Here is a 21,969-nt window from a genome sequence, read left to right on the forward strand (position 1 = left end):
CCAGCCACACAGGAAGGATCACCTGGGCCAAGTAGATGACTCTAGTGATGTCCCTTCCTTCCACAGTGAGAGGCTGTAGGATCCAGGCACTGGGCAGGATCTCCCCTCGGACCATGTCTCTGCTGGGTCTCGGCATGGATGTATCATAAACAGACTGAGCCGCCATGACAGACAGGTGCCCCTGGGGACAGGGAGTGAAGTGGATCAAACCAGGACAGGCTCCAGTGCGGCCAGACAGGCTTCATGTCATCCTCATCCCTGCCCACCGCACCCTCCTTTCCCTGCAGGACCTGAGGCCCACAGTGACTGCCTCTCAACAGCACTCTAGCCCAACTTCCTCCCACATCTTTACCACCAGCGAGGCAGGCACCTCTTTAGCTTCCACGCAGACACAACAGAAATCCCGCGGCTGCTTCAGGGCACACAGGGCAGTACTGCACACCAAGTACACTGGGGGGTCAGGAATGGGGAGAGTCAGGAGGTGCATGGACAGACCTAGCCTAAATCCTTCCCAGCCCAGGAGTGCCCGCCAATATCCCGTCGTTCTGCAACCTGACAGGTAGACCTAGCCTGAGCCACCCGGAGGAGGTCGTGTGAGCACCTGGCCTCCTGAGAGGACCACCTCCAACCCTTGCTGCCCCTGGCCCCTGGCCCGGACCCATGGAAAGCCCTCCCTGGGCTCACCAAGGTTGATGCTGTTGGTCACCCGCTGATGCAGCCTCACTGTCTGGATGGGCTTGTGGTAGAGCGGCCACAGGGTGGGGTCACTCACAGCTGCCCACACATGAGACAGTGGCTGGGAAACCACGCCTGCCCCCAGGAAGCCATGCCGAGTAGAAGAAAACATCTTGTAGTAAAGATGCACCTCCTGCTCCTCACCCTGATGGCTGGGGACACGAGGGTGGGGAAGAGGAAGAAGAGGTGAGAACTGGGCTCCTGGGTCAGAGGGGCAGCTCAGGGGAGGGACTCAAGGGAGCCGGGGCAGAGAAGGTAAAGGAGGAAAGAGGACAAGCAGGACAACAGGTTAGGACAATCCACTAGAAGGAACTTACTTCCAGCCAGCTGCTGGCTGGCAGCTGAAGAGGTTGTGCAGGTTACCTGAGCAAGCAGCCATTACCTGCAGACACAGGGATCACACCCAAGTGAGCAGGCACGGTACAAAGCAGACCCCTGGGTTAATCAGTCACCAGGGCCAGCCCTACCCTCATCTGAAAGAAGTTGGCCCTCATCTGCCCTGCTCTTTCCCTCCTTTCCCTCCCTCCCCCTCCCCACCCGGCAGAGGGCTGGTAAAGGAACCACGGGGACGAGCGGAATCGCTCCTCACGTCAGCAACAGAGATGTCCACGATGTGCTTGGCCAAATCTTGATAGGAGGAGGACAGGTAGGCCCCCAGGCTGGACAGGCTGGACGGACAGCAGCAGCAGCTGCCCAGGGAGGTTCTGCGGCCTGCAGTGAACAGGCAGAGGTCGTGAGACAGCATGAGCATCGAGGCCTCAGAGCAGCAACAGCCTCCTGAGGGACAGTGACTCGGGGCTGATAACCTCGGGCTAATGACTCCCTAAGGATCTAGAGGACCTCCGCCCCCAAAGTCCCCAAATCAGGCAGATAGCTGCATGCCCTCACCCCCACCACTCACTGTAAGCTAAGCTCTTCCAGGTGGATCCAGCCAGACTCAGTTGACTGTTCCTCACTGCAGAATGTCCCCGAACATCCCCTATCCAGGAGTCACTGGAATCAGGCAAGTGTGTGTCCCCCTGCAGAAAAGATGTTTAGGACCAGAGCAAAGGAAGATAAAGCAGAGCACCAGAAAGCCTGTGTAGAATTATCTCCTCTGCCTCTGAACTATCCCAATAGTTTCCAATGTAGAGGCTCTATCAAAAAAATCTTCCCCATGGAGCCTGGGTGGCTCAGACAGCTAGGTGTCCAACTCAATCTCGGCTCAGGTCTTGAGCTCACAGTTTTAAATTCAAGCCCCGTGCTGGGTGCTGTACTGTGCATGAAGCCTGCTTTAAAAAAAAAAAAAAAAAAAAAATCTTCCCCATTGGGATTACAGGAGGTTGGATGTCCCCAAGAAGCCAAGAGCAATAGAAACCAGTCCCTGGACAATCTCTCCTTATGGTTCAAGCCACAGGATCAAAGACTGCTTGGAGGAGAGCTCCAAAAGGGATCAAAATGAACAGAGCCTCAGAGGACCTGGTATGGAGCCTCAGTGGGTTTGGGGGCTCTACCATGTGGCAACACGAATGAGGCCATGGCTGGAGCCCAAGTGGAAGGTGGGAGGGGGAGGCAAAGCAACGGGCTGTGAAAAGCTTGACCCTAGGCCCCAACTTCCCCAAGCCTCACCTCCCCAACCCCATACAGCAAGGAAGCCAAAGGTCCTAATTTGGAACCAGACGGGATGATCTCTGGATCTGCAATACGGTCCTCCCACCTTTACTTCAGCCGGCAACTCAGTGACATGACCTTGACCTCTACCGGACCTGACAGGCACTCTCCATCCCACCTCTATCAGTTTTTAACCTATGGCTAAAGACAAGAAGAGGTGAACACAGACAGTTCTATCTCCATCCTTGTCTCCATTCCTCTGCTGCAACATATAGTCTCTTGTACTTTAAGCAGGTGTCTCTGTCTCACCTGCTTATCACAAGAAGTCTTGTGCCATCTTCTTGGGAACTTTCCACTACTGATCATCTCCTCCTTCACTGTTGCCTCTGCCTCACCCTCTTCGTTGGATCCTTCCTACAAGCACTCAAGCATGTAAATATTTCTCCCACCTTTAAAAAATTTCCTCAGATGGGTCCTTGCTCTCCCACCCTTCACACACGTGCTTCTTGAAACAACGGTCACCATTCACCATCTCCCACCTCTCACTCCCTTCTGAACCTGCTTGAACATAACATTTGCCTCACTACTCCACCCAACAGCAGTCACCAGGTCCCTGTGACATCCATGTGCTTGGAGCTGATCACCAACTCCAGTCCCCACCTTACTGAACCTCTCCGTGAGCTTCCACTCAGCCAGCCTCTCCCTTTCACTCAAGATAATCACTTCCTGAGTCCCCAGGCTCTTGGCACCTCTCCCTGCAGTGCTCCTTCTCCTGTGTTGGCTCAGACTCCTCAAACAAAAATCGATATTCTGGGATTCTTTCAGGACTTAGGCCTAGGCCCTCTTTTCTCACTCATTGTATACTCCTAAGTGATTCCATCTGCTCCCCCTGCTACACTGATGACTCCCAAAAGTAAATATCCATGGTTTAATCAATAAATACTGATGACACAACTAGCTACCATGTGAAAAAAATGGATCAGAGACCCATTTCATACATCATGCCAATATAAACTCTTCATGCTTTGTGGCTCAAAAATACATGGAATAAAGGATTTATTATCACTATAAGAAAAGAATAAGTTAAAAAAATTATAGTGGGGATATGACTTCCTAAACAGGACATAAAATTCAGAAGCCATGAAGGAAAACATTGGTAAACACCAGGCAACACAAAATTAACATTTTCCAAGAGCGCCTGGGTGGCTCAGTCAGTTGAGCATCCAACTCCTGATTTCAGCTCAGGTCGTGGTCTTGCAGTTGGTGAGTTTGAGCCCCACATCAGGCTCTGCTCTGACAGTACGGAGCCTGCTTGGGATTCTCTCTCCCCTCTCTATGCCCTTCCCTTGCTCATGCTCTCTCTCTCTCTCAAAATAAATTTAAAAAACTTTAAAAAGTAACATTTCCAAGTAGTAATAAAAAAACAAACAAAATAAAAACACACAATTAGGAAAAAACACTGGTATCTCAAATGAAACAGAAGGATAATTTTCTTAATATAAAAAGGGCCTCTAAAACCAAAAAGACTAACAACCCACTCAAGAAGTGGATATACTGCACTGTCATGGAGCAAAAGGACACAGAACTTTTAAGAATCTGAAAACACACTCGATCTTAGACACATGAGGAGAACTGCAAATGCGTATTTTATGCCCATCACACTGCCAAAGACTGAAGGAAAAACCCTTGGCAACGCTCTGTTAAGCAGAGTGGTCAAGTATTATTTAAGAGTGTAAACTGGTATACTTTGGAAACATCTACCACATATTTTAAATTTAAAAATGTACATATCCTTTGACCTACCAATCTCATTCGTAGGAATGCAACCAAGAGATGTTCTGTCATTTAAGTATAAAAGCGATAAACAATTTCAAATACAAACTCAGGGACCAAAGAGAAAGGGCCCATGAGTCTTTCTGGAAGAAATTATGAGGGGACGAATCACTAGGGAGGAATAAAAATGCCTGGAAAATTACTAGAAGTGAGCAGAGTCCATTTAATCTAGCCTAAGAACAACTCTATGAATGCAAACATTATACACAATGTAGAAATACTCTGACAAAAAGTAAAGGGGAAAAAAAAGGGTAGAATACATTGATTTCCTGATGTTTTATAAAGGTAACAACACTGCTAAATCAAGTAATAGACTATTTGAAGATATAAAAGTGATCATGGAAAGAATTTTTTAAAGGCTTCCAGATTATCAGACAAAAAAGACACATATTTACCCTCACAGCAGAGAACAAACAGACCACATAATGATAAAACAACAAAAAATTTTTAGATGTCCATGGGAAGGTATGCCTAGGTGGCTCAGTCAGTTGAGCATCTGACTCCTTGATTTCAAATCAGGTCACGATCTCATGGTTATGAGATTGAGCCCCATGTCAGGCTCTAAGTGTGGGGCCTGTTTGGGATTCTCTCTCTCCCTCTTGCTCTGCCCTTCCCCTGCTTACTCATGTGTGTTCTCTCTCTCTCTCTCAAAAAAATAAATTAAATAAATTAAATAAATAAGTTGATGTTCATGGGAATACTGATAACGAGAAAACCTTAATAAACTTAAAAAAGTAGAAATCATATTTCTCTGGATTCTTTCATAAGCAACACGTAGCAAACTAAAAATTAATAATAAAATCAGGAAACACAGGAGGCTTTCTACCAAAAAGTTCTTAAGAACTCATAAGAACTGGATTAAGGAAGAAATACAAACTGAAAATGCAAAATTACTATAAAAAATAGATAAAATATGTAAGTTATGGGATATAACTAAAGTACCATTCAGGTGGAAAATTTTAACTTTAAATATTTACATCAGTGAAAAAATAAAAAATAAATGAGTTGGTGTAATACCTATACACCAACAAATTAGATAGATGAACAAATTCCTAGAAAGACACAAACTACCAAAACTGACTCAAGAAGAAATAGATTCTGAAAACAATATGACACTATATGTTAGCTAACTAGAGTTTAAATAAAAATTTGAGGGGCACCTGTGTGGCTCAGTCGGTTGAGTGTCCGACTTCGGCTCAGGTCATGATCTCATGGCTCATGAGTTCGAACCCCACGTTGGGCTTTGTGCTGACAGCTCAGAGGCTGGAGCCTGCTTCAGATTCTGTGTCTCCATCTCTCTATGCCCCTTCCCCACTCGTTCTCTCTCTCTCAAAAATAAACACTAGAAAAAAAAAATTTTTTTTTTAAATTTTTTTTTTTTTTCAACGTTTATTTATTTTTGGGACAGAGAGAGACAGAGCATGAACGGGGGAGGGGCAGACAGAGAGGGAGACACAGAATCGGAAACAGGCTCCAGGCTCTGAGCCATCAGCCCAGAGCCCGACGCGGGGCTCGAACTCACGGACCGCGAGATCGTGACCTGGCTGAAGTCGGACGCTTAACCGACTGCGCCACCCAGGCGCCCCTAGAAAAAAATTTTTAATAAAAAATTTGAAAAAAGGAAAGAAAAAGAATAGAATATCTGAACATTTAACAAGATATTGAATTAGTAATCAAAACAATTCCCACAAAGAAAATTTCAAGACCAGATAGTTTCACTAGCTTCAAATCTACCAAACATTTAAAGAATTAACACCCAATACTTCACAAATTCTTTCCAAAAACAGAAGAGGAGAGAATAGTTCATAAATCATTCTATAAGTCCCTGACATAAAACCAAAGAAACCACACGTAAACTACAGATCAATTTCCCTTATGCATATCAACACACAAACCCCCAACAAAATATTAGGAAGGTGAATCTAGCAACACAGAAAGAGTTATATACATCATGACCAAGTATACACCATTCCTGGGATTTATCCTAGGAACACAAGATTAGTTCAATATACAAAAATCAATCATGTAATACACCATATTAATAAAAGAAAAAATCCACACAATCATCTCAATAGTTACAAAAAAAAATATTTGACTAAATTTAATACCCTTTTATGATAAAAACTCACTCAACAAACTAGGACTGGAAAGAAATTTCCGCAACGTGATAACAACTGTCCACAAGTTAACATCATCCTTAATGGTAAAAGGCTGAGTGGTTTAGTACTAAGATCAGTAACAAGAATGTGTGCTCTCATAGCACTTCTATTAACATTGAACTGGAGATTCTACCCAGGGCAATTAAACAAGAAAACAACAACAGGGGCAGATGATATGATCTTGTATACAGAATGTCCTAAGGAAGCTACTAAAAAACTATCAGAGCTTGGGGCGCCTGGGTGGCGCAGTCGGTTAAGCGTCCGACTTCAACCAGGTCACGATCTCGCGGTCCGTGAGTTCGAGCCCCGCGTCAGGCTCTGGGCTGATGGCTCAGAGCCTGGAGCCTGTTTCTGATTCTGTGTTTCCCTCTCTCTCTCTGACCCTCCCCCGTTCATGCTCTGTCTCTCTCTGTCCCAAAAATAAATAAACGTTGAAAAAAAAAAAATTAAAAAAAAAAAAAAAAAAAAACTATCAGAGCTAATAAAAAAATCAACTCAGCAAGGGTACAAGAAACAAGATCAATACACAAAAATAAACAGAGTAGCAATTAACAAACTGAAAATGAAATTAACAATTCCATTTATAATAGCATCAGAGGAATAAAATAATAAATTGAATAAAACAAATTCAAAATTTATACTCTGAAAACTACAAAACAGTGTTGAAAACAAAGAAGACCTGAATAAATGGAAAGATACTCCATATTCATGGATCAAAAGACATTACTATTAAGATGTTAAATACACCCCAAATCAATGAAACAAAACATTGTTTCATTCAATGAAACATTCAATGAAATCCAAATCCAAATCCCACCTGACTTCTTTGCAGAAATTGATAAGCTCATCCCTAAATTCACATGGAAATTCAAGGGACTCAGAATAGCCAAAACAATCTTGCAAAAGAATAAAGTTGGACACTTCCTGATTTCAAAACTTACTACAAAGCTACAGTAATCAAAATAGTGGTACTGACATAAGGACGGACATATAATTCAATGGCATAAATTCAGAGTCCAGAAATAAATCCATACATCTATGGTCAATTCATGTTTGACAAGGGCACCAAGACAATTCAATGGGGGGTGGGGGGGTGGGAATAATAGTTACTAACAAATGGTGGTGGGACAAGTGGATATTCACATGCAGAAGAACAAAATTCAACTCCTAATTTTGTCTCACTAAATACAAACATTAACTCAAAATGGATCAAAGAAAGACCTATACCTAGGAACTAAAAGCATACAACTATTTTTTTTTTATTTTTTATTAAAAAAAATTTTTTTTAACGTTTATTTATTTTTGAGACAGAGCATGAACGGGGGAGGGTCAGAGAGAGGGAGACACAGAATCTGAAACAGGCTCCAGGCTCTGAGCTGTCAGCACAGAGTCCGACACGGGGCTCGAACCCACGGACCGCAAAACCATGACCTGAGCCAAAGTCGGCCACTTAATCAACTGAGCCACCCAGGCACCCCAGCGTACAACTATTAAAAGAAAATATAGGCACACCTTGGAGATACTGTGGGTTTGGTTCCAGATCACTGGAATAAAGTGAGTCAGATTATTGTTTTGTTTCCCAGTGCATATAAAAGTTATGTTTACACTATATTATAATCTACTGAGTGTGCTATCATTACATCTAAAAAAAACCCAATACATAGGGCACCTGGGTGGCTCAGTCAGTTGAGCCTCTGACTCTTGATTTTGGCTTGGGTACACAATTCCAGAATTGTGGGATGGATCAGGCTCCATGCTGACAGTGGAGCCTGCCTAAGATTCTCCCTTTCTCGGGGTGCCTGGGTGGCTCAGTCAGTTAAGCATCCAACTTGAGCTCAGGTCATGATCTCACGGTCTGTGAGTTCAAGCCCTATATCAGGCTTTGTGCTGACAGCACGCAGCCTGGAGCCTGCTTAAGATTCTGTCTCCCTCTCTCTCTGCCCCTCCCCTGCTCACACTCTGTCTCTTTCTCTCTCAAAAATAAACATTTTTAAAAAATGTTAAAAAAAAAAAAAAAGATTCTTTCTCTCCGTCTGCCCCTCTCCCCTGCCTGTGCTCTCTAAAATTAATAATAATAATAATAATAATAGTAGTAGTAGTAGTAGTAATAAAAAACAATGCATATAACTTAATTAAAAGTACTTTATTGCTGGAGTGCCTGAGTGGCTCAGTTAAGCATCCAACTCTTGATATCGGCTCAGGTCATGATCTCATGGTCGTGAGATCGAGCCCCTTGTTGGGCTCTGCACTGACAGCACAGACCTGGTTGGGATTCTCTCTCTCCCCCTCTCTCTCTGCTCTGCCCCTGCTCATGCTCTCTCAAAATAAATAAACTTTAAAAAAATACTTTATTGATAAAAAATGCTAACCATTATTTGAGATTTATATTGTAACCATTAATTGAATCATAATCATTGATCACAGGTCATAACAAATATAATAATAATTAAAAAGTTGGAAATATTTCAAGAATTACCAAAATGGGACACAGAGACATAAAGTGAGCAAATGCTGTTGGAAACATGGCGGACAGACTTGCCTTACACAGCACAAACCTTCAATTTGTAAAAAAATGCATTACCTGCAAAGCATAATAAAGCAAAGCACAATAATAGGAGGTATGTTTGCCTATATAGGCATAATCTTTGTGACCGGGGATTAGGCAAAAATTTCTTAGATATGAAACCAAGAGTGCAAGCAATTTGTGCTTCAAAGAGTGCAACATTTGTGCTTCAAAGGACATCACCAAAAAAGTATAAAGACAATACACAGAATGGGACACAATTGTTACAAACCAGATATATAACTGATAAAGAACTTGTACTACAATATATAAAAAAATTATTAAACTTAATAAAAAGATAATAATCCAATTATAAAATGGACAAAAGGTCTGAAAAGACATCTATCTGAAGAAAACATATAAATAGCTAGAGTAAACACATGAAAAGATGCTCAAAACCATTAGGATAATGCAAATCAAAACCACAGTGAGGTACCATGTCACATCCACTAGGACAACTATAATAAACAAAGATGATGGTCAACATGGGGAGGAATTCAGTGCTCACACACTGCTGGTGGGGCTTTAGAGTAGCGTAGCCTCTGTGAAAAATAGTTGCCAATTGTTCAAATGGTGAAACACAGTTTCACCCATCTGTGGACCCATCAACCCAACTCCTAGGTATATACTCAAAAGACAGGAAAATGTATGCCCATACAAAAACTTTTTTTCTTAAGTCAATAAATTTTTATGCAAAGAATTTTACATGTGATTCCTTCCACTGCCAATCACTGTCGTTCTTCCAAAGTCAGAATCATAATCTTCAAAATAGCCCCTTTATAAAGAACTTTTGGGGACACATATGTGGCTCAGCCGGTTAAGCATCCAACTCTTGATATCATCTCAGATAATGATCTCATGATAGTGAGATTGAGCCCTGTGTCGAGCTCTGTGCTGACAGCATGGAGCCAGCATGGGATTCTCTCTCTCCCCTTTTCTCTCTGCCCCTCCCCTGCTTATGCTCTCTCTCTCTCAAAATAAATAAATAAACTTAAAAAAAAAAAAGTTGACATCCTAAACTGGTGAAGCACAGTCAAGCTGTCTAGAGGAACAATCAAATGTTAAAGAGACAGCTCAACAGCCATCTGGAAAGAATAAAGTTGGATCCATACCTCATATATTCAAAATGAATCAAAGATTTAAATAGGAGGGGCGGGGAGCCTGGATGCCTCGGTCAGTTGAGCGTCTGACTCTCGAGTGAAGCCTGCTTAAGATTCTCTTGCTCTTCCTCTCTCTCCCCTGCTTGCTTGCTCTCTCTAAAATAAAAATTAAATTAAAAGAAGATTTAGGGGCACCTGGGTGGCTCAATCAATGAGTATATGACTTCAGCTCAGGTCATGATCTCATGGTTCGTGGGTTCGAGCCTTCCGTTGGACTATGTGCTGACAGCTCAGGGCCTGGAGCCTGCTTCGGATTCTGTGTTTCCCTCTCTCTTTGCCCCTCCCCCATTCATACTCTGTCTCTCTCAAAAATGAAATAAAAATATTTAAAATTTAAAAAATTTTTAAAAATTAAAAAAGATTTAAATATGAAAAATAAAACTATACAATTTCCAGAAGAAACCACAGAAGTTCTTTATACAACTTTGGAATGAAGAACATGTTTCTAATTATGATCAGAACATAGACACTTAAGAGGAGAACTGATAAATTTTCTGAATAGCTCCAAACACAATAAGCAAAGTCAAAAGAGAACAAAGAACTGGGATAAATATCATTAATTCCTATTAGGCAAAGGGCTAGCTTGCTAAAGAACTCCAGAAACTAGTAACAATAACATAGAGAAATGAGCAAAGGATACGAACAGATGGCCCAGCAAAAATTTAAACATTTGATAACCTGTTGGAGAAACTGTGTATATCTGTGAGGTAACATCTGTCAATATTAAGATCTCAAATGCACATACTCTTCTGGGTATCTACCTCATGGATATATTTGTAGGTTCAGGAGATGATGCATACACACAGTTATTTACTGTAGCACTGTTTACAACATCAAAAGACTGAAATCAACCCCAGCTGGAGGACTGGTTACATAAATTACACTGGATCTTTATAATGGAATGCTACGTAGCAGTGAGAAAAAAAAAAAAGAGACAAAGCAAGTTCTCTATACAGTCATGTAGAAAGAGCTCCAAGATACCCTGAAGTGGCATGATATGCTTTATTCCATGAGCATTAAGATACTCTAGGAGGGCTCCCCCGACACAATAGTGCTATTTCTTTGGGGGCGGCAAGGGAGAAGGACCGGGTTGTCTGCTGCTAGGGGCAGGTACTTCCCTAGTTACCTTTAGAGATAGGTATATATAATTTTTTCTCTTTTCTACCATAGGAAAAGATTACCTGTGCAAAACATCACATTTAAAACCATACAATAAAAGAGAAAAAAGAAACACCAAGTATTCAGCTGTTAAAAAGAATAAGTCAGCAGCAGATTTGGTGGTGCGCAATGGTGTCCAAAAGACATTCTTAAGGAAGAAAAGTGACAAAGCAGGTGACTTTTGCTGCCATTCATGTGCTTTAGAAAGATACACACATTATAAAAAAAAGAGAGAGAGAGAGAGGGAGAGGGAGAGATTTAAAAAAAAGAAAAAAACATGGGGGCGCCTGGCTGGCTCAAAGAGTATGCGACACTTGATCCTGGGGTTGTACAGATTACTTAAAAATAAAATCTAAAAAAAGGGAAAAAGAAAAAAATAATGCATATAACAAAATAAATAAAATTTTAAAAATTAAAATATAGAAAAAATACATTAAAAAAGAAGAAAAAAAATTTTAATATGCACATTCTTATAGAAAGACATACAACATATTCAGAATACCTCCAGAAATTCACACCGTACTGGGATAGAAGATTGGTTCTGAGCAGGGCAACAGGAGACTGAAAGACGAACTTGGCATCGTATATCCTTTGCTACTGTCTGAATACTAGTGAAGTTTTACTATAAAGCGAATTTCAAATTTTATATCCCTGGCCAGATCTTACCTGTGATAAACCTGTGTTTCCAACTGCTCCCTTTGCATTCTCACAGAGACTTCAAAGCCAGTAAGTCCCAAACTAGACTCATGACCTTCCCCACAAAACCTGTCCTCCCCCAGTGCCTCACAGTCACCATCACTGCCCCTTCAGCTGCTCTGGCCAAAAAAAAACTGTGTGTTGTTTCTGACTCCACCCTCGCCCTTCCTCTGCATCCAGTGAATGTGCTCTGTCCAGGGCACCCCCCCTTGGGCCCCTGTGCTCGTTGTCACTAGCAGGGCCCCCACCCGGCAATGGGCAGCTCTCACCAGGCTTTGCTGTGGTCATTGCCGGTCCACCCACAGCTGCCCAGTCCCCTCTCCTATAACCTCATCATCCTGCTCCCCTGGTTTCAAGGCTTTAGAGCAGCTTCTGGGAAGTAACATCAATCCGAAAGGGGCCTGAATTTGCAGCAGCGTCTACGTGATCTGGCCTTTTCTAGTCCTTCCTCAAGTCTCTCTCCGTTCTTACCATATTCCAGCCATGCTAGCTTTCTTTTAGTTCTTCAAACTCTTCCTCCCTGAGGCCTCACTTACCAAGACCTCTGCCTGGAAGGCTATGTTCCCCACCCAACCCCCCATCTCTCCTGACACCTGACATACTACACTAAGCTTCTGCTCTGTTAACTGCCTCTCACGCTTCTGGTGTCACTTTAAACACACTCTCTTCAGAGCATCTTTGCTGACCTTCCAGATCAGATCCCATTTTATATTGGCTTAGAACCCCTTCTTCATGTAACTTACTGCAACAGTGCTTAAATAATCTTACAATAATCTGTGCATATCCCTCTAACGGTTTAAGAAGAACTTTTTTGCTCACTGCTCTATCCCCAGTGCCTAAAATAGTACCTACAAAATAAACACATGTTGAATGAACACACAGGGAGGAGGAGGCAAAACTAAGGGAGAGACAAAGCCTATCTATCATCCACGAGAAGCGTTCAAGTCAGCGACAGCCTCCGGGAGGCAGAACTTCCTGCTCCAACTCCTGTCTCAGTGGCTCTGGCCTGTGGCTCATTGTTAGTATCTGCCCACTCACCACACTGTCTGGGGACTGGAGCTGGTCCGACAATAAGGCGTTGCTGCTGTTGTAGCCAGAGGTAAGACCAGAGGAGAGGCTTCCATTGGAGCTGGTAGACAGGGAGCTGGAGGCAGCCAGTGTGTGCAGCTTTTCTTCTTCCTTACAAGGACGGATGACTGGCAACCAGCTGCTGGTACACCTTCTCTATCCCCTCCTCCCCTGAAACCACCCCTCCTCACCTCCCCAGTGCCTCCCCACATACCTACCCCAACTCTAAACCAAAGCAGCCTCCTCCCAGATTTTGGCCTGGGGACAGGAGCCAGTCAGAGGAGGGTGACAAGTAAAAAGAGCGAGCACAGCTTTGAGCTGGCACTAGGAGTCCAACACCTTCCTCCAAAGGCTACATCCCAGGACTCCAAGGCAGCCCGGGCGAAGGCTGACCTGGTCTGGCGTCTTTCCCAGGCTCCTGGCCCACCCAGAATCACTAGCTTGCCCCATGCCCCACCCTCAGTAGCTGGGAGATGATCTGCTGGCGGATTCTCAGCTTCTCCTGCTCGGTCCGCTCCTGCAGCCGGGTCCGGGCCCGGGCAATCTCCACCTTGGCCTCCTCGCGGGCGCGCTGGTATTCTTGCAGCATCAGCGCTATGTCTGAGGCAGGATGAACACACCGTGATGCCGACCCTGGGCTCCTAAGGAAGACCACAGGGTGGAGAGATGCCTTCTAACATGGTGGGTGCATGGGTGACGGCCCTGGCCTGCTTACCCCGGACCTATTCAACACCATCCTCTTGAAGGACCCATCCTCTCTTTGCCCAGTTTGGTTTTACCACCCATTTTGAGGTTCAGGCCTGCTGTCTTACACAGAAGGTCACAGCTGCTCTGTCCACCCTCTCCCATGAGCTCTGCCCCCACCCTGTTCCCTCCCACATCCTCCTTTTTCCCTTTGACCCATTCTCCCTGAGCTGCCTCCACCTGCCCACAGGAACGTAGGACCCACTCTTGGAATCACTCCTGTCCAAAGGAAGCTGCAGCCCCCACTTTCCAGGCCCTGCCCCCCACAGCCCTCCCACTCCATACACAATCTGCTCTCTGCAGGGTCCTGGTCCATACCTTGTAGTTTCCACAACATCCTTCCTCAGCTGCTGCAGGTATTCTCGGCGCCTGCTGGGTAGGCCGAGGTCCCGGGTGGGGAGATCCCTGTTGGGCAGGAGGCTCAGTTGTTTCTGGGGGCTGAGGTTCCGTGTCTGGTATAAGTTCTGAAGTCGTTCAGCTCGCTCTCTCCGGAGGGCCTCAATGGTTTGTTTTTGCCTGAGACAAAATGTGATTGATTCACTGAAGCTGGCCCTGAATGCCCTTCTCCATCTTAAGATCTATCTCTGAGCCCCGGAAGATCCCAGAGCTGAGCAGGGATCCCAGAGCTGAGCAGGGGAGAAAGGAACAGCCAGCTATTAGCCTTCTGTGGTTCTCCTTCAGCCCACCCCTTGCCCTTTCATGCCAGGCTGGGGGCACTTACCGGGCAAAGAGCTCCTCCCAGGTGGACTGCAGAGGCTCCTCAGCAGCAAGTGCCTCCCCTGTCCCACTTTGCAGCACCTGCAGCAGGGCATCAGCCTCCCCAAAGCCGTGGTGCAACTTCGCTTCTGTGAGCTCTGTGCTGAGTGAGAGGTTCTGGGCCCCAATCTGCAAGGGGATCTGCTCCCTCTGGGACCACTCAGGATCCTGGCTCTGGTTGTCAGGAGATTGTAGGGGCTTCTGTCCCTGTTTTCCAGAGCTAAGATCACACCTGATTCCCAGTGACTCCACACCTAGCCCCCCAGGAGAGCCATCCTGAACCCCGCTCCAATGACTGACTTTGTTATGCACTGAGGAGTCCCTCAGGCCGTGATGCTGGGGCTCAGCGGCCATGCATACCTGGGAACTGGAGCTCAGTAGCACCTCAGATTGGCAGGTAGGGCTCAAAGTGGGACCCTGGAGCCCTGCAGTAGCAGTCAACTCAGAGACAGGGCAGGGTCTGAGGTGATGAAGGCCTCCTCTTGAAGAGGAAAAGTCCAGAGTGGGTTGTGGCTCACCCTCATTTTCTGTCTTGCTCCGCCATTCACTTGGCTCCCTACTGCTCAGCGAGCCACACTCCAAGGAAGCCACGTCCTCAGGCACGAAGTCATCAGCCAGACTCGGACTCTGGCTCCTCAGTGAGGGTGGTGGTGGTCTGCTTTGGACCAAGGTGGTGGTCTTGGGCTGAAGCTGCTGAGGGGGCTGCTCTATGAAACAGACTTGGAGTTTTGGGCTCTGTGGTGGACTGACCGGGGACCTCACCTCAAGGAGCGAACTGCCATCACTCCTTTCTAAGGGACTTCCACCTTCCCCACATGGAGCCCCCACTCTTTGGGAGTCACCGGACTCATTAACAATTTGAGAATAATTATCCACTGGAGGCCTGGGGGAATCAAGGAAAAGGTCTGGACTGGAGACAAAATTCTGGCGGCCTTCAAGAGGACAAGCTGAGGGGGCTGTGAGAGACAAAGAATCTGGGGAGAGCCCCACTCCTTGGGTGCTGGCACTAAGCGTGAGTATTGGGGAGGAGGCCCTGTCTACCAACAAGGTACCCACGGTGCCCAGCTCCTTCTGGACCTTAGGATTCCCCATGGACTCTGCAGGACTGGGGCAGGGCCCTGGGGAGTGGGAGCCTTTGAGGCTGGAGCTGTTGACAGCCAGGCAGGAGGGCTCCTCTGCCTGGACGCTGGGAGGCAGGGAGGCATTAAGGGAAGCCTGAGGGATCACAGAAGGGAGGTTCTGCCCAAAGTGGGCTTTCTGAAGCCTCGAGCGGTATGTGGGTGCTGGAAAGCTCTGGGGCCTGAAGTGGAGGCTTTCTTCCTGAGATTCTGAGGGCCCTGCCATTTTCCATGCAGTTTCCTCTGACTCTCTCCTCTGAAGGGTCCCTGTGACATGTCCCTTTTTTTGAGACATGATGGGGATACCTGAGCCCAGCACTTCAAGGACCACATTGACCTCCTGAGGGTTGGCCTCTGGGGTTGGAAGGTGCAGAGGTGGTAAGGCCAGTTCAGTTTGGATGCCCTCATCCATGGTGGTCTGAGTACAGCAGTCCATCATTAGGGCCTGGGTCATCTCATCTGGGGACTCCCTCTTGACGTTCCGCTCCTTTTCAGCCACACTTGGCTGGGAGAAACTCCCTAACAGCTCTGAGGTGCTGTGTAGCAGCTGTGAAAGGTGGAGAGACAGGTTGTGCATGCTAGTCCAGGAGACCAGACCAGAGCCTGGCACTGCACTTGTTTCTGGCTGAGCAGAGATGTCAGTGGAGCTCCAGCAGACACTGCAGCCCAGGGTCTGTGTGCCCTGCTCCAAGGTGTTCATCCTGGACTGCCCCACAGGGCCACATGCCTCTGATGGATACAGAAGCATAATCTCATCTACTGGACCTGCAGCACTTTCTTCCGCCAACAGGGGCCTACTCCTCAGACAGCCTGCTTCATCAGGAGTGCCCAGGGTCTGGGCTCTCTTGTCAGGACCCTTACTGGGGATTGTTCCTTCAGGGGTGTTCAGGATGTGGGGGCTCCCCAAGGCAAATGAGGAGCCCCATACTTCCCAGGCCTCATGTGAACCTTGGGCATTTCTAATGCTGCTCTGTGTGCTTCCCAGGTCCCGGCCATCGGCATAGGTGCTGAGGTGGGAGTGGAGTGGAGAGTTCTGGTCTTCCAGGCCATCGTCCATGCTTGAACAATGGGCCATGTTTGATGGTATCGGGCCCTGGGTACAAGAGACATCCGCGGCACTGCCAAACACATACTGCTTCCAGCCAATGTGCACAGGACCCTCTGGACGTGAGGAGAGGATATAGGGATTGATGTCCCTGGAGCCAAAGTGTAACGTTCCTTTGTCTACCCTAGAGTGCCACTTCTCTGGATTTTCCTGCCAGGACTCTTCCAGGGTACTAGATGTCCAGCCTGTCATGAAGTCAGGGATTGGCATGCTTGAAAGATCTGAGGACTTTGGGTAAGGAGGGTTGGCAGGTTGTGGGGGCTGGTGACCAGCAGTGCTCATGTCCCAGTTAGATGAGGCCTTCTGACTGCAGCCCTCAGCTTTCAGAGATGTTCCTGCTGCTGACTTTCTTTTGAAATGACCCCTGGGATGTGGAGTCCACCATCTGTTAGGCTCCTGTGTATCTTCATCTGTGGGGGAAGGAGGCTCCACACTCAAATTCAGCTCCCGAAGAGACCGGGAAGAGCTGACCACAGAGAACTGTGGTCTGGGGGAGGACCTGGAGTGTTTGGGACCAGAAAAGACTGAAATCACAGGAAGTGAGCACCCATGATGGGGAGCCGGCTGCTCCCTGCCAGAGGCAGGCAGGCCAGGGCTCTGGGGTGTGGGCCATGGGGCTCCACTCTGCCCCAAAGGCATGGAGGCTGAGTCTTCAAAGCCTGATGAAAGCATCTTGGACACAGAGAGATGGGCTACAGATGCTTCCTCTCTGCCTGCATCTATAATTCGACAGCTGTCCAACCCACCTTCATGGGAAGGTTGGGAGCTCCTGCCCTGGGCAGGCTCTTCCTGACCACCCGAAGCCTGGTGTCTCTGCTGCTCTTCCTCATCCCAGGGACTGTCAGCTTGGTGCCTAGAAATGTGTTTTAACTTTGCTACAAACCTGGCTTGGGGATCCAATCCACTGTGATCTCTGGACTCAGTGGAAAGTTGTGGTTTTTCTGGAAGGCACTGGATGGCATCTTCTAAACATCCATGCTGAGGTTCCCCCAGAAGCTCACTCTCAATAGACCCTTCACTTAAATTCAGGGTGTATGGTCTCCCAGTTGTTAAAGGTGGTTCTGGCTTGGTTTGAGAGTCCTGTGCATTCTGGACACCTACAGAGCTATCCTGAAATTCCCTCAGTGGCTCAGAGTACATGTCTGCAGAGGAAAATGTAGCCTCAGGCTCTAGGCTGGCTTTCTTCTCAGCAACCTTTTTCTCAGGATCCTCTCCTGACCTTGAGCTTCCATCAGCCACTGAGTGGCTCAAGGAACATGTCATCACATCAGGGGCAGAAGGGGAGCTGCCCTCTTGAGCCAGAGATAGGACAGGAGCAGAAGCGGAAGGCTCCCAAGAACTGATGTCTGCTGGTGCAAATACTACGCGAATGCCTTTGGGCTCAAGGCCAGGAGTCCAGAGCACTTCAGGTGCCCTGGAATAGCTTTCTGCTGTCTCATCCATTCCACAGGCTCTGGAAGATACTATGCAGGGTGGCTGGAGAGTATGTAGGGCAGTCTTGGCACTCCTCTTCCTCAGGTCACCGTCTCTGTAACACGATAAAGTATAGGACAGGGATGCACAGGCACGAGAATCCATGGGTTGAGGATTGCAAAGATGCCAGCAAGGCGATGTTCCACTGTCTTCCTGCCCCCTAGGTGGACTAAGAGCCCTGCTGCCTTCCATGCTCCCTGAGATGACAACACGGTCTAAAGTTTCCTGTGGATGTCTGCACTGGGACTCCTCCTGAACTTCAGAATCAGGGCTAGGTCTTTGATCTGGCAATGGAGTTGGTCTAGGATGTTTGCTGCTGGCACTGTTTGCTGGGCTGCAGGCTTCTGCCAGCCCACAGTCATCGCTCTCCTCCCACTTCACATGGTGCTGTGAAGGAGCTTCTGTATCAACCCTTCTTGGGGCTCCAGGCAGGATGGTACCGTGTTTGGGACTTGCCCCCGCTTCCTCTAAGCCAATGGAAGCCTCAAAGCACCGGCCATGGTCTTGGGTACATCCTGAGAGGCTGACAGAATTCTGAACATCACAGGTCACAAGCCCACTTTCAGAACAGGTTGCTTTTCCTCCCTGTGCAGCCACTGAGAAATTACCTGAACCGCCACCACAAGTGGTATCTAGAATTCTAGGTTCGTGATGCACTGGGTTGGTCTCCTGACCACCAGGGCGTGTGCCTTCTGCAGTCTCCCATTGAGCTAACTGGCTTCCCCCACACAGAATCATGCCAGGATCACCAGAAGGGGCCCAAGAAGATAAGGCAGCCACTGCTTTCTCTGACCTTACCCTACTGTCCACTACCAGTGTGGAAGGAAAACTGTCTGAGCTCACAGGATCAGCAGAGGAAGGTGTTCTGGTTGCTTTTTTCTTTTTCTCTAAGATTTCGGAAGAGCTACAGTGACATACAAACTGTTCACCAGCTCCCAGAAAATGTCTCCGTTCTCCAGTACAATGGCTTTTGCCTGGAACAGGGGCTGCATGGGAGGAAGTTTGTGAGGGATGCCATGGCCCTGTTTTAGTTTCAGTGTTGGGCAGATGTTGAAAGCTGTCTGCAGGGAGGGGTGTGGCCTCATCAGTCGACAGATGTCCTGGTTCAGCAGAGAGAGATGTCATATAAAATCCTTGTGCTTCATCCTCATTCCTGGTCCTATCTGACACCGACTGGTCCCTTTGTGGACACTGAGGCCTACCACGGGCCCTTGAAGAATGTTCAGGTTCTAATAAAGTCACATAGTAAGGAAGAACATTGCCATCAGCCCCTAAGCCATGAAGCTGCTTTCCCTGGGCCTTTGCTTGTCTGATCTCCTCTAACACAGCCAGGTCCGTAGATGTATGAGCACAGTGCTCTGGGTGAGGCACCCTCGGCAGGGACACAGGTGCTGAGAAAGCACCACCAGCAGGACTGAGGTCCTTGGCCTCCTTCTCTGCCTTCTGCTTAGCCTGCTGGCCTTGACTGTTACCCTCTTCTAAGAGGCAGCTGGTCTTTTCAAGTGGGCTAAATCCCCTTTTCAGGGGACTGGCTCTTTCTGATCCTCTTTGCACAGCTGCCTCAGCTTCAGAAGCAAAACTCTCCCTGGGACTCAAGCCCATCACGATGCTTCTGAGGTCCCCTCCTTCATCTTGAGTGCTTGCTGATCTCCTGCTCTCTGCCCCCAGGGAAATGCTCTCTGGTACATGGAACTGACCATGAGACGCCATGGCCGTAGCTATCACAGACTCACACCAAGCAGTGTGTGCCAAGGAAAAGCCCCCTCTAACATCTCCCTGAGGGCTATAGCTTCGGGGCTCTCCACTCTGGTCTTGACGCCCTGCTCCAGTTACCAAGGGACTGTCAGTCATTTTGAACATCGTGGGATCCAGCACATAGTCAATGTGTACAGTATCACATGCGTGAAGATAGTTTCTTGGTAGCCTTGCAGAATCCAAAGGCAAGGTACCACTCAGGTCTCTGTGAGGAGCCACAGAGGAATCTGGCTGGCTCAGCAATGGGCCAGTCTCCTGGCTAAAAGATGTGCTCACACAATGTGGGCTTGGGCTAGGAACTTTCTGAGTCCATGAGACCATTTTGTCTTCCTCCAGTAGGCTCCCTCCCGTTCGCACAATCATTTCCTCAACTCGGCCTTGAGATTTTGGCCCCTTTTGCTTAGAACTACTTACATGTTTGGCAACTTGGCTCTCCTGAAAATCTTTCACAGTTTCCAGTTCCTCAAGACCTCCCAAGCTACAGGGCTGCCCTCTGGGGCATGCAGATGCATTCCCTGCCTCGCTCTCCTTCTCAGAAGACATCTTCAATCTGGGCTGCGATGGCAGAGCACTAGCCGATGCCTCAGTTCTTGGATTACCGCAAGTGTCTGCGAACCCTCTACCAGCTGTACATGTCCCTATGCAATCACAAGTGTCCCAGGATGGTCTGTCTAATACAGCTGGGGGAGTGTGCTCTGTCATAAACTTAATGTCTTGTATACATTCCCTTAACTTGAAGGGGCTCAAGATGATTTTTCGGACTTGGGGACCTTTCCCAATGCTATTGTTAACCTCCATTTCTCCAGCTTCACTATCCCTAAAGGTAATATCATCTATCTGTTTTGGAGAAGATGGCTGATCCTTGAAAGACAGGTGGTTTCCAGAGCTGCCTGACCTCAGGGCACAGTCAGCCATCTCCCGATCCCTCTGGTCCTGGAACACAGACTCCTTACTGACTCCCTGTGTGGGAGGAGCATATAGCTGCTTATTTTGCTTGGATTCAATTTCTAAGATGCCATTTTCCAGCTTCATTACACTCCTAATTAGCCTGGCCATCTCGTCAGCACTGTTAACTCTTTTATTCTGTTTTCTTCCAGAAGGTTCTTCTTTGGGGTTTAACGTTTCTTGTGATCTTCCAGAGCCCTTGCATTCACTCAGGTTTTTTTCCTGAGAGCTTATAACTGACCGGAATCTTTCATATGTAGATTCTGTCTGTGGAAGCTTAAACTCTTTTGAGCAGCCTTTGGAATGGAGAGATTTCCCAAGAAGCCCAGATTCACTCTTCCCCTCTGCTTTCCCCCCACCCTTGTGGGCTGGACTCTCATCTTGGGCCATCATCTCTGGGCCTCTTACTCTATGACACACTGATTTAGACTGCAAAGAAACAGCAGTTTCCCCCAGCATGTCCTTGTCAAGGGCTAAATTGATGGTTTTATAGATGAAATCAGACCTGGCCCCGGAAGGAAGCTGTCTGTTCATATCAAACGCCTGGGTCTGTCTTAGGACTACATGGTGATCCTGCTCTTCTTGCCCATCTGCCTCAGACTCACAAACAAGGAGAGGCCTCCCAGACCTACAATGGTTTGAGGAAACATTGCAATAGGACTGTATTGTGGCCTTTTCTTTTTCCTCAAGTGCTGAAAGACTGTGTTCATTTAAAATTCCAACTTGATTTTCAAATTCACATACTTTTGTGCTAGTAGATGAAAGAAAATGTCTGTTGTGACCAACAAAAAGATAAACTGAATTATGGCTTTCTTCTTCAGTATTTCCAGGGCATTTCCCCATTTTGCTGATAACTTCCTTGGTGTTCAGATGAACTGGCCTCCCTGCTGTGACCTGCTGAGATGAGGGAATCTTGGAATTGTGGTTTTGTAACAGCACTGGCAAATTATTCTTCACATAAACATTGTGGAGAACCTGGTGGTCATGACCAAAGCCCCAGGCTTCCCTGGGGGGTGGGGAAGGCATTCTTGATTCTCTGCAAGCCGGAATCTCTAAGGCAGTTTCTGTCAGGGCATCCCGGCTTTTGGTCACATAGAATGTCTCCAAGGGG

At 47.0% G+C, this 21,969-nt stretch overlaps 1 protein-coding gene across 1 annotated transcript in view; it reads right to left on the bottom strand.

The window, feature by feature from the left end:
* STARD9 (StAR related lipid transfer domain containing 9) overlaps positions 1-21,969 on the bottom strand; it is a 120,320-nt gene that overhangs the window by 2,042 nt on the left and 96,309 nt on the right. Inside the window, 10 exon segments of the mRNA XM_045448007.1 lie at positions 23-181; positions 371-450; positions 685-887; positions 1,053-1,117; positions 1,325-1,446; positions 1,637-1,754; positions 12,933-13,073; positions 13,420-13,603; positions 14,025-14,222; positions 14,428-21,967. Coding sequence (XP_045303963.1) covers positions 23-181; positions 371-450; positions 685-887; positions 1,053-1,117; positions 1,325-1,446; positions 1,637-1,754; positions 12,933-13,073; positions 13,420-13,603; positions 14,025-14,222; positions 14,428-21,967 — 8,810 coding nt within the window.

The sequence above is a fragment of the Leopardus geoffroyi genome, chromosome B3 (genome assembly GCF_018350155.1).
Source record: "Leopardus geoffroyi isolate Oge1 chromosome B3, O.geoffroyi_Oge1_pat1.0, whole genome shotgun sequence".
In the NCBI taxonomy this organism is placed as follows: domain Eukaryota; kingdom Metazoa; phylum Chordata; class Mammalia; order Carnivora; family Felidae; genus Leopardus; species Leopardus geoffroyi.